Consider the following 20,305-nt stretch of genomic DNA (forward strand, 5'->3'; position numbering starts at 1 on the left):
TTTCATTTGAATATAAATGTAGAAAACAGAATTTTCCGCACCAATAAATTAAATATTGTTTATTTTGAAGTCCTGTATTTATTCTCAACAGGAAGCGAGTCCTATGGCGCTACGCGTTGCATTTTTTATTTGTCAGTTTTTGAATCAAAATTAAAAGGGGGCTTACAGTAACAACGGCAAATCAACAAAATACAAAATTTTTGTAGAAAAAAACAGGAACATACCAACAAAATCAAATGATATAAACAACGCTATAACACAAATGTCCGATTCTTATCTTATATCCGTCAAATATATTTTTTGCCGTTCAACCGTTATTTGTGACAAATAAAAAGATTTCTAAATTTGCACCAAGATTTTCCCTAGTATTTTGTTGATTGTCCGCTTTCCAAACAGTCTTCCCAAGACCACGGTGAGACCAAAACAGGTGACGTCATTGTGTCCTGTTGGTTTTATGTATTTAAATAAAGTATACGGACATTTAGTATGACATTATAATCTATAACGCCGCACTGATAAAGTATTGCTATTAGTAGTTTAGTGTTAAAATATTTCGTCTTCAAAAAGTGTGAATGAGTGTAAATGTAACGATTGTTACTTTTCCTATGAGCACGTGAAAGCACCACGTGACCCCCCATTGGTTTCGACATGATTTTGTTCGGCTAGTAAAACTGCTCTCCGATTTAAAACACTCTCGATATCATTTTCTATAGTTCGAACGCTTGGGTCGTAGTCTCCGATCTTCTTGTTCTATGGTGTCGTGGAAATTGCCAAAACGAATATGACCTCGAAACAGAAAGGTAGGTCCATTGCCCATCTCATTTGATTAGCTTACTATGCTAATGTTATCCCGGCTAGTTTCCCTTCAGCAATGTAAACATAAACATCATGCACATGAAAATATATTCACTACAATTGTATTTGGTGGTGGCAGCTACATAGATAAATGGCTACAAACTAGTAATAACAATAGGAAAAAAATGCACTACCTTAATAACGCGTATTTGTAACCTTTTGGGCTACATTAGTCTAATTATAGTATTAGTGAATGTAGTATGTCACTTTTGCAGCGTACTCTGCTTATGTAACGTTATCAAATATCAGCAGTTGTGATAAAGTGTCGCAGTTGTTGATGTCACAGTACAAAAGAGTAGTTAGTAAAATTATAGTTTATGCATTACTCGGCAAGGCGAGTTTGTTTGTACAGCACAATTAAGTCACAAGGTTAATCCACGGTGTATTACAGTAAATTGTAACAAAGTAAAGCTTAACTAGTCGTTGCAGTTTATAGCAAGTCGGATAAGAGGCGGAATGCCTAAACAGCAGTAGCAAAGCAAGCTGTCAAGTTGCAAGCGATTCAATGCACTGAGAAAGAAATGACCTGCATGAATGAGAAGATCCGCATAGTGGTTGTAATTGAAATAAAAACTCTGGATGGGCTGTGGTTACGTACATGCAAGTTAACGTTCTTTTTGGCCTTCCAGCTGGTAAAGTTGGCTCCAAGAGTAAGGAGGACGCTCCATATGAGTTGGAGAATCAGTTCGTTCTGCGGCTGCCAACAGTAAGCATCTGCACGTTTTTTATTTTCTTCATCTATAAAATGCACTAATTTCTACAAACGTTTTGAATTTTACAAGGAGTATGCATCTACCGTAAGGAGGATTGCCCAGTCTAGTAGTATGAATATGAAGGACAGACTCACCATTGAGTTGCACCGTGAGTTACATCTTAAGGAATTTGAAAGTTTTAGAAGCCATTTCTTTTTTAATATTAAATATGAATTCACAGCTGATGGTCGCCATGGCATCGTGAGGGTGGATCGTGTCCCTCTGGCATGCAAGCTGGTGGATCTGCCCTGCATCATTGAGTCTCTCAAAACAGTGGACAAGAAGACTTTTTATAAGACAGCTGATGTCTGCCAGGTAGAGCAGCACCAAAGTATCGTATTAAGGAACTAAAAAAAAAAGCCCTCCTTTATGTCATTCTGTTAAATCACAAAGTATGGTGGGTGTGTTTTCCTTTTTATGCTGGTTTCATTTTGCGTGTGTATTATATGCACTTCCTTTATTGCCAATTATTTGTCATTGGAATGTGTTATATCTTTACTTTGTGTGGTTAGATGCTGGTGTGTACACTAGATGGAGACCTGTACCCTCCTTTAGAGGAGCCAACTGGCACCGATCCCAAGACCAAGAAGAAGGACAAAGACAAGGACAAGAAGTTCATTTGGAACCACGGCAGTAAGAAGTCAAATGTGCACACGTTTAAATGCTACACATTAGAATCGTCACTGCATTAATGACTTTCTCCCCTCTCCTCCCCAGTCACTTGTCCCCTCAAGAACACACGCAAGAGGAGATTTCGCAAAACGGCAAAAAAGAAGGTTTGCGCTACTCTTTTTTCGCCTCCCATTTTTTTTCTCGCCTCTCATCAGTCTTTTTAGCATCAATCTCCTCCTTTGGCTTTCTCTTCCAACAGCACCTCTAGTGAGCCTTAGATTTACATATAAATAAAAACTCTCCATCTTTGTTTGTCCCGAAGGCAAAGAAACAAACAAAAAAGCAATTTCACTCGCGCTTCTTTTCATAGTGAAGGAGCTTCAACCTCGTCTCTTTGAATCAATCTTCCCGAAGGTGCAGAGTTGAGTCGCATCGATTTGGCTGCCTTCTGTTTTCTAATCGCTAATGTTCTCACTGGCAGCGGGCCAACTGCTGTAACCCGCACTCCGTCTCTCTCTACCTTGCAGTACATTGAATCTCCAGATGTGGAAAAGGAGGTGAAGCGGCTGCTGAGCACAGACGCCGACGCTGTCAGCGTTCGTATCCTTCCACCGTGGCACACGGCAAGGACAACATTGATTTTGTGTCATGTCACGCAGCATCACGTCTTAGCTGACATCGGGCCGCGCAAAACTACCGTAAACAAAACAGGTCATGTGAGCGGATAGATTGTCAACATTGTCAACTGCAGGGGTGGCTAAACTTTTTTGCCAGTCATCAGTTTCGTCCACTCTTACAAATAAAACACTGAATGCAATTAACCTAGCAACACCTTAATACTGCTAATCAAAATGTAACATAGTTTAAAGGTCAAAGGTCACTGTGGGATGTGGCCCAATGAGTTCGGTGTTATTCTGCTCCATGCTCCTTGCAAATTTCATATTGTAGGCCAGTGCTGAGATTCAAACCAGGTTGGTTGCTTGTTGGGGAAATCACAAAGGGGTGCGTTGGCCTTGACCTGTGATGATCAGGATGGGAAGTCATAGCAGAGGACGACATGAAGGACGGCGACCAGCATGGCTCACTGGCCAACCTGGACTCGTCACCCGGCACATCGGGACACAAGATGGGTCACGGATCATCAAGTAAGTCATATATACACAGAGACATAACAACAGCTTGGCTAAAATTCAAATGTGTTGTACAGTTTGGCATAGTAGCAACATTTTCTGAAAAATGTGCTTCAAACGTTAACGAAGAACACAGATGTCGACAACCTGAGAGCAAATCCAATGATAAACTGCCTTTAAGCATAATGCAAATGTTACAACTGTACAATGTTACTTTGCCCTACAATAATCTACTTTTTGAAGACTAAATGTCAAGTTTTGTCTTATTTTTGAAAACACAAAACTTGGATTTGCACCCCAAATCTGTTTCATCAGCACCATAAAAAAATGACAATAAAGGATTTCTATTCTATTAGATTCTATTCCAATGGAGCAGCCCAGCAGATTAAAAGCAATCTGAGGCTCATTATGAGCCGAAATGCCAGATGTTCCAAATAATTTTCAATATGACATGAATAATAACCTTGACAACAGCTGACACGGACAGAATTCAATGTGCGACTCGACAACCTCAGTTAACGACCGATAACGTTTTTACTCGGGCCAGCCCAGCGTGACGAACTGCGGGAGATGTTCAACGACATCAGCAGCTCCAGCGAAGACGAGGAGGACGACGTGGACCGCCACGAAGATGAGGACCTGAACATTGTGGACACGGAGGACGACCTGGTTCAAGACAAGCTGGACGAGTCCGACCCTGTGCAACGAGAGTCGGATACAAACAACCAAATAGGTGAGAGAAGACTTTTCTCTGTCGAGAGCAATTTTGGTGTCTGGAACAAGTCGTGTCAAATTTATGTGATGTCATATCCGAGCTATTAATCAGCCTGAAGCTAAGCTAGGGATGGCTACGGTAAGTTGGAGAAGCACAGGTCGAGACATTTGTGGGTCAGCAATATTAGCCGCCAGCCTTTCCTCAGAAGTCCATTTTGGACTCACACTGTCAGGTCGCGCAAGCCTTGCACAACAACTACACCGTTGTGATCAAACAGATTTCAGTTACTACAAGAATAATTATTTGTATTGTATTTGAATATGAGTAGAATAAACAAAGACTAAGGTTGTGAGTAGTCGCGTTAATTTGTAATGACGTTAAAAGTCATGATATTAGAAGAATTCATTTTCCTTATATATTCAGGTGAAAAGTTCTCATTGTTACTTCTCAGTGCTGTCCTGACACTCTGTAGGAACAACGTCACCAGCTTAGTTGTGAAGGGAGCTGCAGTTTTAATTGAGGTGAGGTAGCAGGCCGCCACTTTAGAGTAATTGAATGGCCGCTCTGTGTGCAGGATCATTTAGATGTCCTTTGAGTGCTTTGCGGTCCTTTTTTAATGGATGTGTTGTACCCATTAAACATAATTTGTGACATCCTGGCGAGCCAGGACGAGCGGCCCCTGACTGTCAGCCGTGTGAAAATGACCATCATGGTTTCTTTGGCTCCCTCACAAGTACACACAGCCTTGTTTAAATGACAGAAACACAAAAGTACACGTAACTGATATTTGCCGTATTTTAAGCAGAATGAATCGGCCGAAGAGTTACGTACGAATACTGAAGTCAATGATTAAGATGAGAATGACAGTGGATTTATTTCAACACATACTTTTTTTTTTTAAGATATATGTATACTTTTTGTTTTAACTTGACTTAAATGCCCTTCTGCCGTTGCAGTGATGGAATACCAGGTGCAGATCAGCGGCATCAAAGCCAAGCTTCAGGAAACGCGAGCCCGCAAGAAGCAACAGGAGGAGCTGATCATGAAAGTGGAAAACCAGGCCCTAAAAGTGAGCCCATACACACTGACACGACATATATTAATAGAGGATTTGGAAAACAAGAGCTCAGAGGCAGAAATTAATTATAAAAGTTGATTGATTTTAGTGCTAGTGTGTATTATATAGTCATGGGAAGGCTATTTTCTGCTCATGTCTATAGCACTCATTTGAATTGTTCCTTACTTAATAGTGATATTTTCTTCTAATGACGTTTTTCAATAGTTGTAATCGATAATCAGTCCAATTTAAAAAAATAAAATCACGACACTTTTATATTACATCTTTGTTAGAGCAATTTATTTATTTATTAAAATAAAATTTAAATTGTAAGGAGAATCTTTTTAATTAAAATATAATTTTTAAGTAAATTCCAGTAAATTGAATGACATTAAACTCACAAGATTCACTTTTTCATATACGGCCCAAAATAAATGATACTTTTTATCAGAATGAGGTCAGAATATGAATAAAATGACAGTGGGACCTTACTGGGTCATTCATTTTGGCATCATTACGTCTGGGTTATAATTGCAAATTGGGACAAATTGCATTCAACCTGATGCTCGAGCTGGCGGGACAGCGAGCAGACACGACTGCCATTTAGCACTCCCGCTGTCCGTCGTTTTGGGGCCGCCGTCTGCAATCGTTACCGTCACGGTCGCCACGCCAAAAGGTCAGCCGTCTCTGACTGACATTCCCTGTGGCCTTTCTGTCAGAGCGCAGATAGTCACGCATGCACACGTACGCACACAGACACACGCGCACACATAGGCACACGCACGTTTGAAGCCATCAAAATCAAAGGAGGTGCAAGATGGCAATTCCAAACAAATGTCCCATTTCTCTCCTCCCAGAACCGATTCCAAGCATGTTTGGATGAGATTATTCAGCAGGAGGAGCGCGAGATGGAGCAGGTAAGGCTGCCATGCTGTCAAATGACTAGAAAATGCCATTCAGTGCTTTCCCCTTGGTGCCAAGGAACTATGTTGACGTGAGTCGACACCTCCTTGGCATCAATAGGCTTTTTCGAGTGGACGGCAACATTTCAGAGAAGTCATTTTTACTCAATGATGTCTTTGGTTATGACATGAAAGCCTCTCCTGTTTGTGCTGCTCCGACAGTTGGCCTCGCTTCAGGAGCAGCTGGACTCGCTGATCGAGAAGTGAGCACCAGGGGGCGCCCTCATGGCATCCTCAGCACCATACGTGAAAGTGAATGATGAAGAGAACCAGGAGGAGGAGGAAGATGTGAGCCTTGACAGACAGACTTGCTGTGTCATTCCTTTTTAGTTAGATATTTTTACCCAGCCCTCAGAGAGCACGGCAATTTGCATATTAGCTCAAATCACGTTGTTTGGAGCCGTCTCATTAAAGTGTTTTGTTCAAACAGAGACTGATATATGTGTTGTTTTTGTTTTGTTTATCTAGTCAATGCCGTTGTGATGGCTTCCTGTTACGCACGCATTCACGCAGGAAGTTTATTTGGCCTTTTTACCATTTATAAACTCTGGCAAATTGTTTTTTTACCCCCATTATTTGGAATTAATTCAAGGTGAGTTGAATCACTGTGCAAATATATTCCTTATGTTTCCTCCCAAAGGTCTTTCACTAACCAAATAAAAACATGAAGGTTAATTTTTATAGGTTAGCAGGTTTTACTCCAAGTTTAATTATTTATGTAATTTTATGAGAAAAGGGTTTTACAATAGAAGTTGTGCATTTTACAAGAATACTTTTTTTATGAGAAAAAAAAGTTGTAGTTTTTATGATATTGGTCATATTTAAAGAAAAAAGTTATAATGAGAACGTTTTATTATATCAACAATAAAAAAAAAAACATTGAAAATTGCCTCTCAATAGGGATCTTGGTCCTGTTTTGGGAGAATTAATATTTAAAACATGGCAAAATATAGGATGCAATTTTTTAACGATGTTTTTGATTTGACTATAGTTGTTATATTATGAGATTAAGCATGTTACCAACATTGCACATTTTACGAAAGACTATCCAAAATATTTTAGTGCTTTGAGTGACGAAAGCCAGCACGTGTGTTGTGGCCTGTTCCTTTCCCTTCATTGGGATTACGTTCCTTTCTCGAAGGATCTCTGGCTTTGTGGAGGTCACCCGAATTCATTTTTTCTCTTACTCCGGCCCCTTCCTGCAGGGATGTACCCGCCAATTGTAGCAGCCAGCCAGGGATTAGCTCCTCAGATTAAAGTGGCCAGATCGCCCGTCTCAACCTAATCCCGCCATCTGTCAGAGAGCAAGCGACCAGGCGCCTCTCTCATCTCAGGGCCAAGAAGAAGAAAGAAGCAGCAGCACCATGGAGGAAACGTACCTCCTCAAGCATCCCGGCGTGAAGAAGAAGATTCTAGCTGGAGGAACTGGCCCGCTGCCTCACTTCCCACCTGGGACCAAGGTACTGGTCACACGACGTGACCCATTTTATATTGGGTGTTCTCAAATTTGGTTCAGGGTTTTTTCCGGTATGTCCACATAATCCTCACATTAAATGAAATTTAACTACCTACATAAATCTTCATGATCTGTTTGTAATTTAATACGTATACTTTTTTGGGCACCATTACTACTTTTCCTATTAGCCAGGGCTTTCGCGTCAACGTGTGTTAAAGCATCACAGCAACAGCACAAAAATAAATGCGTCTCGTTTAAAGTACTGTAGGTGAAAGAATAATGTTTGATGAAATATATCCATTTGTAGTAGTTGAATGAAATTTTGGTGTGAACCAAAGCTAAAGTCGAGAGTGTTCTATTGTGTCAGTCTCCATATAGATATGAATGTGCACTTAAAAAAAGACATTATAATGGACCTCTAAATTTTGACTCACAGACCCTCACAATGTCCAATGACCCCAGTTTGAGAACCACAGCTTTGTGTTATTGTGCTGTGTCCCATTTATTTGCCGTTAATTAGATGGTGTTGAATTATTCTCAACATGAGGGAATTGTTTGGTATTTGGCACAGACACACACACACACACGCAAACAGTTGGTCAAGCAAATTGCTACATGTTTGATGGCAGCGGCTCTATGTTTGTCTGAGTGTGTGCGTGTGTTTTTTTTTTAGTAGCAAAGCCCGGATACACTGACAAACCTTTTTTATGACAGTACCAGCATGGATATCCCCTCTTGTGCATCTACATAACTTACATATATGACATCACCATAATCATCAATGTATGGTTAAAAATGTGACGATTAAGCGTAATTGTGATTTTGTGTGTGTGTGTTTGCAGCTGGTTTTCCATTTCCAGACACTGCTGGACAACTTTGAGCGTACAGTGGTGGATGACAGTCGACTGGCCAGCCGGCCTGCAGAGATCTTTGTGGGCAAGATGTTCAAGTTGGAGGTGTGGGAGACGCTGCTCACATCCATGCGGGTCGGAGAGGTGGCTGAGTTCTGGTGTGATGCCGTTGTAAGTTGGATAACACAGTACGAAGCCCACGATTGGCAGCAGGGATAGGGACCAAGGCCTGCCCACCAATCTGCAAGTAATCAACCCGGCAAAAGGTTTTTATTGACTACAAAGGCCACAAGATAGCAGCAAAGCACTACTTGAGTCAGAATGAGACTCCTCAACTCACTTCAACACAATAGATAGAGCCAATGGATAGCCCCTGCACGCCGCATCACCTCATGGAAGCGGCAGTATTGTTTTTCCTGGAGCGCCGCACTGACTGAATTATCTTTTTGTTTCCGCGCAGCACACAGGTTTGTACCCCATTGTGTCAAAGGGGATGCGGCTGATTGCTCAAGGCAAAGACCCCCTGGAGGGCCAGAGGCACATGTGCGGCATGGGGAACCTCTTCCACTATCACTCCACTGGCTTCCCGGAGCTGGATGAGCTCATGAGAACGCCGCAGTCGCTTATCTTCATCATGGAGCTGCTACAGGTAAGAAAAATTCATGACAGGAAAACACACAACGCATCTCTACTGAAAAAAAAAAAAAAACAGATAACATACATAGATAAAGAATAAATGGGGAGTGAAATCAAATGAATTTACAATAATTTATTTAATATAGTTTAATATATTTAATTTATGAATTTATGAATCCAGTGGTTTAATTACATTAAGTCCAATAGAACACAATGGATAAAGTAAAACAGTAACAATATCAATACAGTAAAACAAAATAGTAAACACATTTTGACAAAAAAAATAGTAACAATTTCAATGAAGTGAAATAGTAAAAATTCTAATAAAATATAAGCATAAAAATATCAACTGGAAAATAATTCAATCATTCACACTTCCCATTAAAGCAGGGTCTAAAGTGCAAGTAGGAAAGTGCTTTCAATATTATTAAAGTGCTTCAGTTTCTAATGAGTAACTAAATGAGCAATTCAGAATTCAAAATGCCAGCGACGTTGCAGGGAAAATTAATGTACATGTCTTTACAACCTTTGTTGGGTGTCAGAAAATACATTTATGGTCACCCAAAAGCAAACACCTATTATTTATTTATTCATTCATTCATTCATTCATTCATTCATTTATTTATTTATTTATTTATTTATTTATTTATTTATTTATTTATTTATTTATTTATTTATTTATTTATTTATTTATTTATTCATTTATTTATTCATTCATTCATTTATTGATTTATAAAGAATTTACAATGACATCTTAGAAGTTGTGATTACACATCAGTTTTTCTATTTGCTTGTGATGTGCTCCATAAAATCATTAATATTCCATGCAATGTGAGCGAGGGTTCCATAGTGTAGTGGTTAGTTCTCTGGACTCTTACCCCAGCAACCTGGGTTCACATCCCAATGAGTCTTTAAATATTTTATCATAGAAGAATTTGCAACACAGTTGCTCGTGTGCTGCCCCGTATAACCTTTATAACTATTTGCTTGTGAGCTGCTCCATAAAACTTAGGGCTAGGGCTGGAAATAGTGCTAGGGTTAGAGCTAGGGTTAGGGCTTAGAGCTAGGGTTAGGGTTAGTGTTAGAGCTAGGGTTAGAGCTAGGGTTTGAGCTGGGGTTTGAGCTAGGTTTAGGGTTAGAGCTAGGGTTAGGGTTAGAGCTAGGGTTAGGGTTAGTGCTAAGGTTAGGGTTACAGCTAGGGTTAGGGTTAGTGCTAAGGTTAGGGTTAGAGCTAGGGTTAGGGTTAGATGTAGGGTTAGGGTTATAGCTAGGGTTAGAACTAGGGTTAGGGTTAGAACTAGGGTTAGGGCTAGGGTTAGTGAGAGCTAGGGTTAGGGTTAGAGCTAGGGTTAGGGTTAGAGCTAGGGTTAGGGTTAGGGGTTAAGGCTAGGGTTAGAGCTAGGGTTAAAGATAGGGTTAGGGTTAGAGCTAGGGTTAGGGTTAGAGCTAGGGTTAAGGTTAGGGTTAGGGTTAGAGCTAGGGTTAGGGTTAGGGTTAGGGTTAGGGTTAGAGCTAGGGTTAGGATAAGAGCTCGGGTTAGGGTTAGGGCTAGGGTTAGTGAGAGCTAGGGTTAGAGCTAGGGTTAGGGTTAGAGCTAGGGTTAGGGTTAGTGCTAAGGTTAGGGTTAGAGCTAGGGTTAGGGTTAGAGGTAGGGTTAGGGTTATAGCTAGGGTTAGAACTAGGGTTAGGGTTAGAACTAGGGTTAGGGCTAGGGTTAGTGAGAGCTAGGGTTAGGGTTAGAGCTAGGGTTAGGGTTAGAGCTAGGGTTAGGGTTAGGGGTTAAGGGTTAGGGTTAGGGTTAGGGTTAGGGTTAGGGTTAGGGTTAGGGTTAGAGCTAGGGTTAAGGTTAGGGTTAGGGTTAGAGCTAGGGTTAGGGTTAGGGTTAGAGCTAGGGTTAGGGTAAGAGCTCGGGTTAGGGTTAGGGCTAGGGTTAGTGAGAGCTAGGGTTAGAGCTAGGGTTAGAGCTAGGGTTTGGGGTTAAGGCTAGGGTTAGAGCTAGGGTTAGAGATAGGGTTAGGGTTAGTGCTAGGGTTAGGGTTAGAGCTAGGGTTAGGGTTAGAGCTAGGGTTAGGGTTAGAGCTAGGGTTAAGGTTAGGGTTAGGGTTAGAGCTAGGGTTAGGGTTAGGGTTACAGCTAGGGTTAGGGTAAGAGCTCGGGTTAGGGTTAGGGTTAGATCTCGGTTTAGAGTTAGAGCTAGGGTCCATAAAACAATATATATTCAATGCAATGTGAACGAGGCTTCCATAGTGTAGTGGTTAGTGCTCTGGACTCTTACCCCAGCGACCTGGGTTCACATCCCAATGAGTCTTTAAATATTTTATCATAGAAAGATTTGCAACACAGTTGCTCGTGTGCTGCCCCAAATAACCATATTAGCTATTTGCTTGTGAGCTGCTCCATAAAACCATATATATTCCATGAAACGGAAGCGAGGGTTCCATAGTGTAGTGATTATTACTCTGGACTCTCACCCCAGCATCCTGGGTTCAAATCCCAGTGAGTCTTAAAATATTTTATCATGGAAAAATTTGCAACACAGTTGCTCGCGTGCTTCCCCTTATAACAATTACAACTACTTGCTTGTGAGCTGCTCCATAAAACCATATAGATTCCATGCAATGTGAGCGAGGGTTCCATAGTGTAGTAGTTAGTGCTCCGGACTCTCACCCCAGCAACCTGGGTTCAAATCCCAGTAAGACCTAAAATATTTTGTCATAGAAAAATTTGCAACACAGTTGCTCGTGTGCTGCCCCATATAACCATGATAACTATTTGCTTGTGAGCTGCTCCATAAAACCATATATATTCCATGTAACATAAGCGAGGGTTCCATAGGGTAGAGAGTCCGTGTGATTCCCTCGTTAAGTGCACCTGCGTGAAAAGTTTTAGCTCCTGCAGAACGTGAAAATGACCAAAAACGTTTCACGCAGGTGGACTTAACGAGGGAATCTTGGAAAACATGTTGGAATGCGGCCCCGAGGACTAGAGCTTGACCCCTGTGACCTTTGACCATATTTCCCTAATAAAGTGGCCTGTTATTAGGTACACTTGAAAATGGCGGTGTACCTAATGGAGTGTCCGTGTGATTCCCTCGTTAAGTGCACCTGCGTGAAAAGTTTTAGCTCCTGCGGAACGTGAAAGTGACCAAAAACTTTTCACACAGGTGCACTTAACGAGGGTGACTTGGAAAACATATTGGAACGCGGCCCCGAGGACTAGAGCTTGACACCTGTGACCTTTGACCATATTTCCCTAATAAAGTGGCCTGTTATTAGGTACACTTGAAAATGGCGGTGTACCTAATGGAGTGTCCGTGTGATTCCCTCATTAAGTGCACCTGCGTGAAAAGTTATAGCTCCTGCGGAACGTGAAAGTGACCAAAAACCTTTCACGCAGGTGCACTTAACGAGGGTGACTTGGAAAACATATTGGAACGCGGCCCCGAGGACTAGAGCTTGACACCTGTGACCTTTGACCATGATATTTCCCTAATAAAGTGGCCTGTTATTAGGTACACTTGAAAATGGCGGTGTACCTAATGGAGTGTCCGTGTGATTCCCTCGTTAAGTGCACCTGCGTGAAAAGTTTTAGCTCCTGCGGAACGTGAAAGTGACCAAAAACTTTTCACGCAGGTGCACTTAACGAGGGTGACTTGGAAAACATATTGGAACGCGGCCCCGAGGACTAGAGCTTGACACCTGTGACCTTTGACCATATTTCCCTAATAAAGTGGCCTGTTATTAGGTACACTTGAAAATGGCGGTGTACCTAATGGAGTGTCCGTGTGATTCCCTCGTTAAGTGCACCTGCGTGAAAAGTTTTAGCTCCTGCGGAACGTGAAAGTGACCAAAAACTTTTCACGCAGGTGCACTTAACGAGGGTGACTTGGAAAACATATTGGAACGCGGCCCCGAGGACTAGAGCTTGACACCTGTGACCTTTGACCATATTTCCCTAATAAAGTGGCCTGTTATTAGGTACACTTGAAAATGGCGGTGTACCTAATGGAGTGTCCAAGTGACGTCACAGATCAAACAGCCAATCAGGAGGTGGGGGTGAGGGCGGGTGTGGCACTTTTCACTTTCACTTAAGCTTTTTCCCTATTGAAGTAGCCTGTGATTAGGTACACCTCGTGGACACTACAATAGGTACACTACACGAGGTAAAAAAAAGAAAAAAGAATAAATAAATAAGAAAGTGTAGTGAACGATTCGGTGAACGATTCTTTTGAACAAATATTTTGAGTGACCCGATTCTAAAGATTCAGTTCACGTAACTAGAATGCACATCATTAGTACAAAACAGTGCGGACGACCACAGGCTTCCAGGTCGACATAGCCTACTGGATAATGACACGCGCTCTTGCTCGGTAAGAGCTTGGTTCGATCCTAGGTATGAGCGAGAATATACATAGATGTGCTTTTATTGTGCAATTAACCCTTTATTTATTTATTTTTTTACCTCGTGTAGTGTACCTATTGAAGTGCCCATGAGGTGTACCTACACATATTGTCATATAAAGCAGTTAACCTGATTTTTATGTTTTAATTGGCGAATAAAAAAACAAGGAATAAAACACCAGACAAGTTTTAACATAAATGTTTATTTGAAAATAATAAAATATTAAAAGTAAATTTCAAACCAGCAATCTAATGTGAAATTGCAGTAGATATATTGGATAACAATATTTAGGCGTATATATGCATGCACGTTATTTAAAAACTACTATAAATGTTATAAAATCAAGATTACCCAAAGAGAAGCATAATCTCCCAGCTGTTGCATAACGGCGCATCCCTTCATGCAATAAAGTTAGCCGTTAGCTTGGAGAAAACGTGCATAAAAGAAGTGGTGTATCAGTGAGTGGTTCTTTCTTTCCTTGGCAAATCGTAAATCTACATTCTGGCTTACATAGTTCACGCCAGGAGACGCAACACGTTCAGTGACTGATCCGTTGATGCGCGGGAAGGAAGCCAGTTCACCCATTAACTCGTTCGCGAACGGGAAAGTCAGGATTCGTTCCCTCACTGATCCGAGTGGGGGTTAAGGATTTGACCAGGGGTAAAACGGGTAAAAAAATAACCAAAGTATTGAATCATTCCCTTTTTGATCCAAATTGGGTTCTTTTTTCAGCCCAAAATCCACAGTTCACCATTGAGTGGGTTAGGAAAACAACCCAGCAATATTTAATGTGCAAGCAACGTGTACCTAATGATGAGACTTAGACATCAGCCAGCGTACTCACGACGGCACACAAGACACGATGTTCCTCAACAATCATTGACAGCGGTGACAAAAAGTGAAGCCCCCCCACCAACAACCCACCTCCTGCAAACAATGTGCTTTGAAGTAAACCCACCAGGGGGTCCAACAACAGCAACATCCAAACAAAAGTTTGACAATGCTTATCATGTTGGAGCAGACAATTGTGTGTTTCTATTTAGCATTATCTTGCATTCGCTCCTGCAGTTTTATCCAGCGGTTTCTTCATCTGGGAGAAAAAATACATCTTGCTTGATGCCATACCTAGAGAACAGCACCTATCAGCACACAGAGGAGAAAACAAACAGCATTAGCTATCTATTTTAAAATGTTACAATTGAAATGACAATAGCACTCAACTAAGAATCAAAGTGTTTTTTCACGGTTGGCCCCTTCCCGATTTATGAATGAGTGGGGAATTTTACAATATAATCCAAGATCCATCAATGCCTCTGACCTTTCCAGGTGGGCGATCCCATGTCCTACCACAGAGAGTCGTGGATGATGGAGAAGGATGAGAAGCTGAGCACGGTTCCCCTCCTCCACATGAGGGGCAACGCCATGGTCAAGCAGCGGCAGTTCCGGGAAGCGGCCAGCGAGTACAAGGAGGCCGTGCTGCTGCTTAAAACGGTCCAGTCCAGGGTGAGAGACAGCATTATGGCGACCCGACGGGATGGCCACTCCAGATGGACTTGACTCGACAAAATGACTCCCTTGTTATTTGCACGAGTGACTTGATCCCATCCCTGTATTTCCCCTTGACGCTGGATTGATTGATTGGATTGCAAACGGGGAAAAAAGGTGATCATGTATGGAAGCGCAGCTTTGATGGATGCACAAGCTCCGCCTTACAGGAAGCATTCTATCAGTGTTATGCTCATATCATATCAAAATATCTCATTTTCGTTTCTTCCACGCGTGCATGCAGGAGATGCCGGGTGACGTGGATTACATGAACTTGGCGCGTATGATCATCCCCCTGGAGTTGAACTACTGCCAGTGTATGCTGGAGCTGCACGAGTACTACCAGGTGATCGAGCACATCAATGAGCTGCTGGACAAACACAAAGGTGGGTGATGCACAAGCTACCGTCGCGTTATCAAACATCAAACCGGCAAGCAATTGTTTGTGACCTTTTTGCCACGTTCATAAAAATGTAGAAATAATTGTATTTGATTCACTATCAACCAGGTCGCCTTTCATATTTGCAGACTGCGTGAAAGGTTATTATAAGCGAGCCAAGGCCCACGCGGCCGTGTGGAACGAGAAGGAAGCACGCCGCGATTTCAACATGGTAGCCCACCTGGACCCCACGCTGGCCTCACTGGTCCACCGAGAGCTCAAGGCCTTGTCGGAGTGCATGAAGGAAAAGTACTGGGAGGAGAAGGACGTCTACTGGAACAAGCTAGAAGCCAAAGACGAAAAAGAGGAGGAGGAAAAGGTGGATGAGGAAGAAGAGAATAAGGACGCTCAGGATGGAGATGAAGGCGGGAAGGACGACAGAGATGATAAGACGGAGGGGAAGGACTGGCAGCAGATGTTACGTCTGGTGATGCTGCTGCAGGAGCAAGGAAAGGTTCTGATGAAAGAAAAAGATTTCCAAGAAGCAGCTTCAAAGTTCAAGGAGGCCTTAGATTATGTGGACTTCCTTCAAAATAAGGTTGGTGTGACAGTAAGACTCCCAATTTACTTCCCACCAGCAACCTTTCTGTCAATTAGGCCCTCGTTCTCCTGCTCTTACTCATTTTGTAACGCCAAGCATGCCATCCAATCTCATCCGAAATCCAGCGCAGCTGTTTTTTACTTTAATTTCACCTCTTTCCTGATAATTTCCTCTTGGTCCAATGTTCTCAGCAGGTGCATCGAGGTGACGAAGACTGGGAATCTTTGGAGAAAGTGCGCCTGCCTCTCACTCTCAACCTGAGCCAGTGCATGCTGGAGCTCCAACACTACCAGCAAGTGGTGCAGCTCAATGACAAGCTGCTGGAAAGCCATCAAGGTAATATCAAAGATGATGTTTGTGTCGGGGCGCACAGTCGTGGTGTAGAAATTAAATTATTATTATTTTTTTTAAATAAATCCGTAGTTGCCTTCTGACACACTTTTTGGAGTCGAATCATGACAATTTCTTAGTCAGCCCGCAGCGACGTGTTTGCTTTCATGCAGCTGCAACGCTTGATCTCGCTGTTTACAAGATGTGTCACTCGTGCCTGCATTGACAACCACTGGAGGGCATCGCATTAAAAAACTATTTCTATTTGGGGTCACGTCAAAATGTTCTTACTTTTGGAAAAAAAAGATGGTGTTTATATCCCCTGAAAATAAAATAAAATCCTTTTAACACTTCCCCATACAAACATGAAGTTTTTCTGTTCTGTCAATCATCAGTCGCTGACTAATTTGTCCTCATCCATCTTCTCTTCAGGTCATTTCAAGGCGCTCTATCAACGCGCTCGGGCGCACGCCGCCTTGTGCAACAACGAGGAAGCTCGGCGGGACCTGGCCGCCGTGGAGAAGCTGGACTCCCAGTTCAAGCCGTTTGTCCGCCAGGAGCTGAAGAAGCTGGGTGAGAACCTCCGCAGCATGCACGCTCAACAGAACAAGACGTACTGGGACGCCACACGTGAGAAGTGGGGGCCTGGACAGGCCCGACAGAAGAGCGTCACGAGGGGTAGTGGCGATAGCGAGGAGCAAGCGGACGACATCAACCAAAGCTGTCAAACCAAGAAGGAAGAGGAATCCGACAATGAAAACACCGCGAGCGCCGAGGTTACGGAAGATAACGGCGGTCCTGATGAAGACAGCTGCACTCTGACCACAACCGCTGCTGTTAGCGATAGCGTAGCCAGCGGGAGATTGGCTTGAGATAAAAGCACTGAGATGGTCAAACGCCAACCAAGAGTGGTGGAACAAAAGCGTCCAACAGGAAAGGCGTGTCAGTCAATCAGAAGAGGAAACAGGGAGCAATAAAACAGAAACTACACATGGAGAAAGTATTGATTTAGCCACGACCTAATCTAAAGCTAAACACAAAGAGCAAAACTTGTACTTATGAAGCTCTGTGAAGTTATCCTCCTGCTCACACACTCACATGCACACACATACATGAATGAAGAGTTCAAGTACTTTTTCACACAGGGCCAGGTCAATTTTGAATAGCTTTTCCCCCTGAATAAATAAAATCAGCATTCAAAAACTGCATTTTCTGTTTACTTGGGTTATGCTTGTCTGATATTCCCATTTGTTTGATGATATATCCCTAAAATGGCAAAAACTAGGGTTAGGATTTCACAGTAAGTCTAGGGTTTTGAAGTAGGGTTTCGAACTAGGGTTAGTGTTTCGAAGTAGGGTTTCAAATTAGAGTTTCACACTAGGGTTAGGATTTCGCCCCAGGGTTAGGGTTTTGAAGTAGGGTTTCAAATTTGGGTTAGGGTTTCATGCAGGTTTTTGAAGTAGGCTTTGAAATTTGGGTCAGGCTTCCAAAGTAGGATTAGGGTTTTGAAGTAAGGTTTCAAATTTGGGTTAGGGTTTCAATTTAGGATGAGTTTCAAACTAGGGTTAGGGTTTCACACTAGATTTAAGGTTTCAAAGTATGGTTCCATATTAGGGTTTCAAACTAGGGTTAGGGTTTCACATTAGTTTTAGGGTTTTGAAGTAGGGTTTCAAATTTGGGTTAGGGTTTCAATTTAGGATGAGTTTCAAACTAGGGTTAGGGTTTCACACTAGATTTAAGGTTTCAAAGTATGGTTCCATATTAGGGTTTCAAACTAGGGTTAGGGTTTCTCACTAGGGTTAGGGTTTTTAAGTAGGGTTTCAAACTTGGCTCAGGTTTTAAAGTAGGGTTAGGGTTTGAAGTAGGGTTGCAAATCAGGGTTAGGGTTTCAAACTAGGGTTAAAGTTTAACAATTGGGTTAGGGCTTTGAACTAGGGTTTTGAATTAGGGTTAGGATTTCGAACTAGGGTCTTGAATTAGGGTTAGGATTTCAAACTAGGATTAGGGTTAGGGTAGCAGTAATTAAACTAGCTGTAATTGTTGTAATACTATAATAAATGGCTTACAGGTTATTTTAAGATACTAGGGTTAGGGTTATAAATAGGACACACACAGGAAGGCAAATAGAAACGTTTTATTTCTGTACTCAAAGAGTAGAAAGCATCCAGTAAACCGGTGCTTTTCTTTACAGTACAAAGTGTCTGTACACACTCCCAAAACATTGTCAAACCCATTAAACAAATACATTGAAATGATTAATGAGGTAAATCCATGGTGATGTAACAATTGAAACACATTGTTAGTGTAAACTAGTGTGTTAAGGTAGAACAGGTGATTGACTGATTCAATTTGGACTCACAACAACAGACATGAGGCAGAATATAATGACGAGTGTATGCAGTATGTATGCATATTGTCACTATAATTTTGCAAGATTTCCAAAACAAACTGTGCTTTTCCTAAATGAGTCATTGCATGAGAAATAGCAGTAATGGTTTTCAATTAATGTTAATGAAAATAATGTGTTCTACCAGCAGTATTATGGCAAAAAAAAATGCTATTTGGTTTTTGTTTTCATCACCAGATTTTGTGTAGCGTGTTGGTTCCATTTTTGTAGTGGGCATCCTTGTTTGTGTGTCTGTGTGTGTGTGTGTGTGTGTGTGTGTGTGTGTGTGTGTGTGTGTGTGTGTATATATGTAAAGTCTCATGAGAATTAAGTGGGATTTCATACAAAAGATGAATATTTCTTTTATATAAAATGTTTAAAGAATTTGTATTTAATTTGCAATCATTCTATTATTTTTAAAAAATTATATTAAATTAAAAATATAACCAGAAAATAAAAATTGTATTAATATTTTTAAGGTTTCTAATGGGATTGTTGTTTTTTTATATCATTACAGAAAATTGATAGTTTTTTTATTACATGATTATTTTTTGAATTGGCTTTAAAAAAAAAAAAGTTAGTCAAGGTGGGCAGAGATTACAGAAAACTAGGGAGGGCAAGAGAAAGAGAGCAAGAAAAAGTGAGAGCAAAAAAGTTAAGTAATTTTGTCCTGGGACTTGTGCACTATCTATCTATTTAAATAAATAATCAGAAATTTGAAAATATAATGCTCAAGTTCTTTTTTGTACAATTTCCACTATATTCTCAAGAGAACAGTTTTTTGTATTGTCCGTTTCGATTTGAGTACTCTTATTTGCTTGCAAACGTGATTCTCAAACTGGAACTCACGAACCATAACTTATGAGTCTGCCCACAAAAAAACCAGTTACAAACTATATTTTGAAATATCCTCATGGATACCAAAATACCAAAATAAATAAATACAGTTCTTTACCCCCACGAACCCAAGCAGTGGTAAGTGTGGTAAATTAGCTCCCTCTAGTGGTAGGTAAAAGAATCACCATTTGCTAAAAGAATTCTTTGCTCCCATAAAGATTACAACTTGTTTTTCAAATTATATTTAATTCCTGTGCAATACAAAAATAAAACAAACTCATCTTGTGTTTTCAAGCCAAGATTAGGAATGAACGACAACATTAATGATTACGATAATCCTCGCAGCAAAACAGCTGCAGGCCTGGCAGGTGGAGAGAGTCAGCCTTTAGCGCAGCCCCCTTACGACTATTAGCATTTGTATGAGGAGCGCGTCACCTTTGTGTGCAGCTGCATCCTTGTGGGCTGTTCCCTAGCAACCGCATCACAACGAACATGTCGGTGTCAAAGAATGACGTAAACAAGCAAGGTCACAGTCTACGTTTTAAGGGTCAAAACAGCATTTTATTTTTCCCACACTTGCATCAGTGGATTGTGTTGTGACAAGCCTATGAAAGAGCATCGCCCCCGGCAACAGGAGCGAGGGATTTTTTTTCCTCCAAGCTTTTTCTTGCTTGTCTGTCAGATCTGCACAAGAGGAGCTCCCCGAGCATCACGGCTTCATGCATATTTTTACAGTCCATAAACGATTGTGATGTAAACTTCTTTCCCCGATGGTCAAAAGACGGCAAACGATCAGCATG

At 41.5% G+C, this 20,305-nt stretch overlaps 2 protein-coding genes across 3 annotated transcripts; both read left to right on the forward strand.

The window, feature by feature from the left end:
* Positions 1-604: 604 nt before the first annotated feature.
* Positions 605-6,516, forward strand: taf7 (TAF7 RNA polymerase II, TATA box binding protein (TBP)-associated factor). The gene is made up of 12 exons (XM_037262295.1): positions 605-800; positions 1,485-1,561; positions 1,638-1,716; positions 1,789-1,922; positions 2,120-2,240; positions 2,325-2,383; positions 2,747-2,819; positions 3,251-3,364; positions 3,897-4,082; positions 5,021-5,133; positions 5,979-6,038; positions 6,246-6,516. The coding sequence occupies exons 1-12, from the start codon at positions 782-784 to the stop codon at positions 6,288-6,290; spliced, it is 1,080 nt and encodes a 359-aa protein (XP_037118190.1). The 5' UTR covers positions 605-781; the 3' UTR covers positions 6,291-6,516.
* A 743-nt stretch (positions 6,517-7,259) lies between these two features.
* LOC119128833 (aryl-hydrocarbon-interacting protein-like 1) lies at positions 7,260-17,922 on the forward strand. Of its 2 annotated transcripts, none has more exons than XM_037261647.1 (8): positions 7,260-7,543; positions 8,382-8,561; positions 8,851-9,039; positions 14,754-14,930; positions 15,217-15,358; positions 15,501-15,949; positions 16,147-16,288; positions 16,715-17,922. In XM_037261647.1, exons 1-8 carry the CDS (start codon positions 7,448-7,450, stop codon positions 17,152-17,154), a joined length of 1,815 nt encoding a protein of 604 aa, XP_037117542.1. In that variant the 5' UTR covers positions 7,260-7,447; the 3' UTR covers positions 17,155-17,922. The 2 variants fall into 2 exon arrangements, with proteins under 2 accessions (XP_037117542.1, XP_037117541.1); XM_037261646.1 differs by having other exon boundaries at positions 7,261-7,543; positions 16,144-16,288.
* Positions 17,923-20,305: the final 2,383 nt, after the last annotated feature.

Source organism: Syngnathus acus, chromosome 10 (genome assembly GCF_901709675.1).
Source record: "Syngnathus acus chromosome 10, fSynAcu1.2, whole genome shotgun sequence".
Classification (NCBI taxonomy): domain Eukaryota; kingdom Metazoa; phylum Chordata; class Actinopteri; order Syngnathiformes; family Syngnathidae; genus Syngnathus; species Syngnathus acus.

Coding starts and splice junctions, on each gene's coding strand:
- taf7 (XM_037262295.1), top strand. Junction 1,717..1,788: donor ACTCACCATTGAGTTGCACC/GTGAGTTACATC, acceptor ATGAATTCACAG/CTGATGGTCGCCATGGCATC. Junction 5,134..5,978: donor TGGAAAACCAGGCCCTAAAA/GTGAGCCCATAC, acceptor CTCTCCTCCCAG/AACCGATTCCAAGCATGTTT.
- LOC119128833 (XM_037261646.1), top strand. CDS start 7,448: ATGGAGGAAACGTACCTCCTCAAGCATCCCGGCGTGAAGAAGAAGATT. Junction 9,040..14,753: donor TCATCATGGAGCTGCTACAG/GTAAGAAAAATT, acceptor TGACCTTTCCAG/GTGGGCGATCCCATGTCCTA. Junction 14,931..15,216: donor TTAAAACGGTCCAGTCCAGG/GTGAGAGACAGC, acceptor GCGTGCATGCAG/GAGATGCCGGGTGACGTGGA.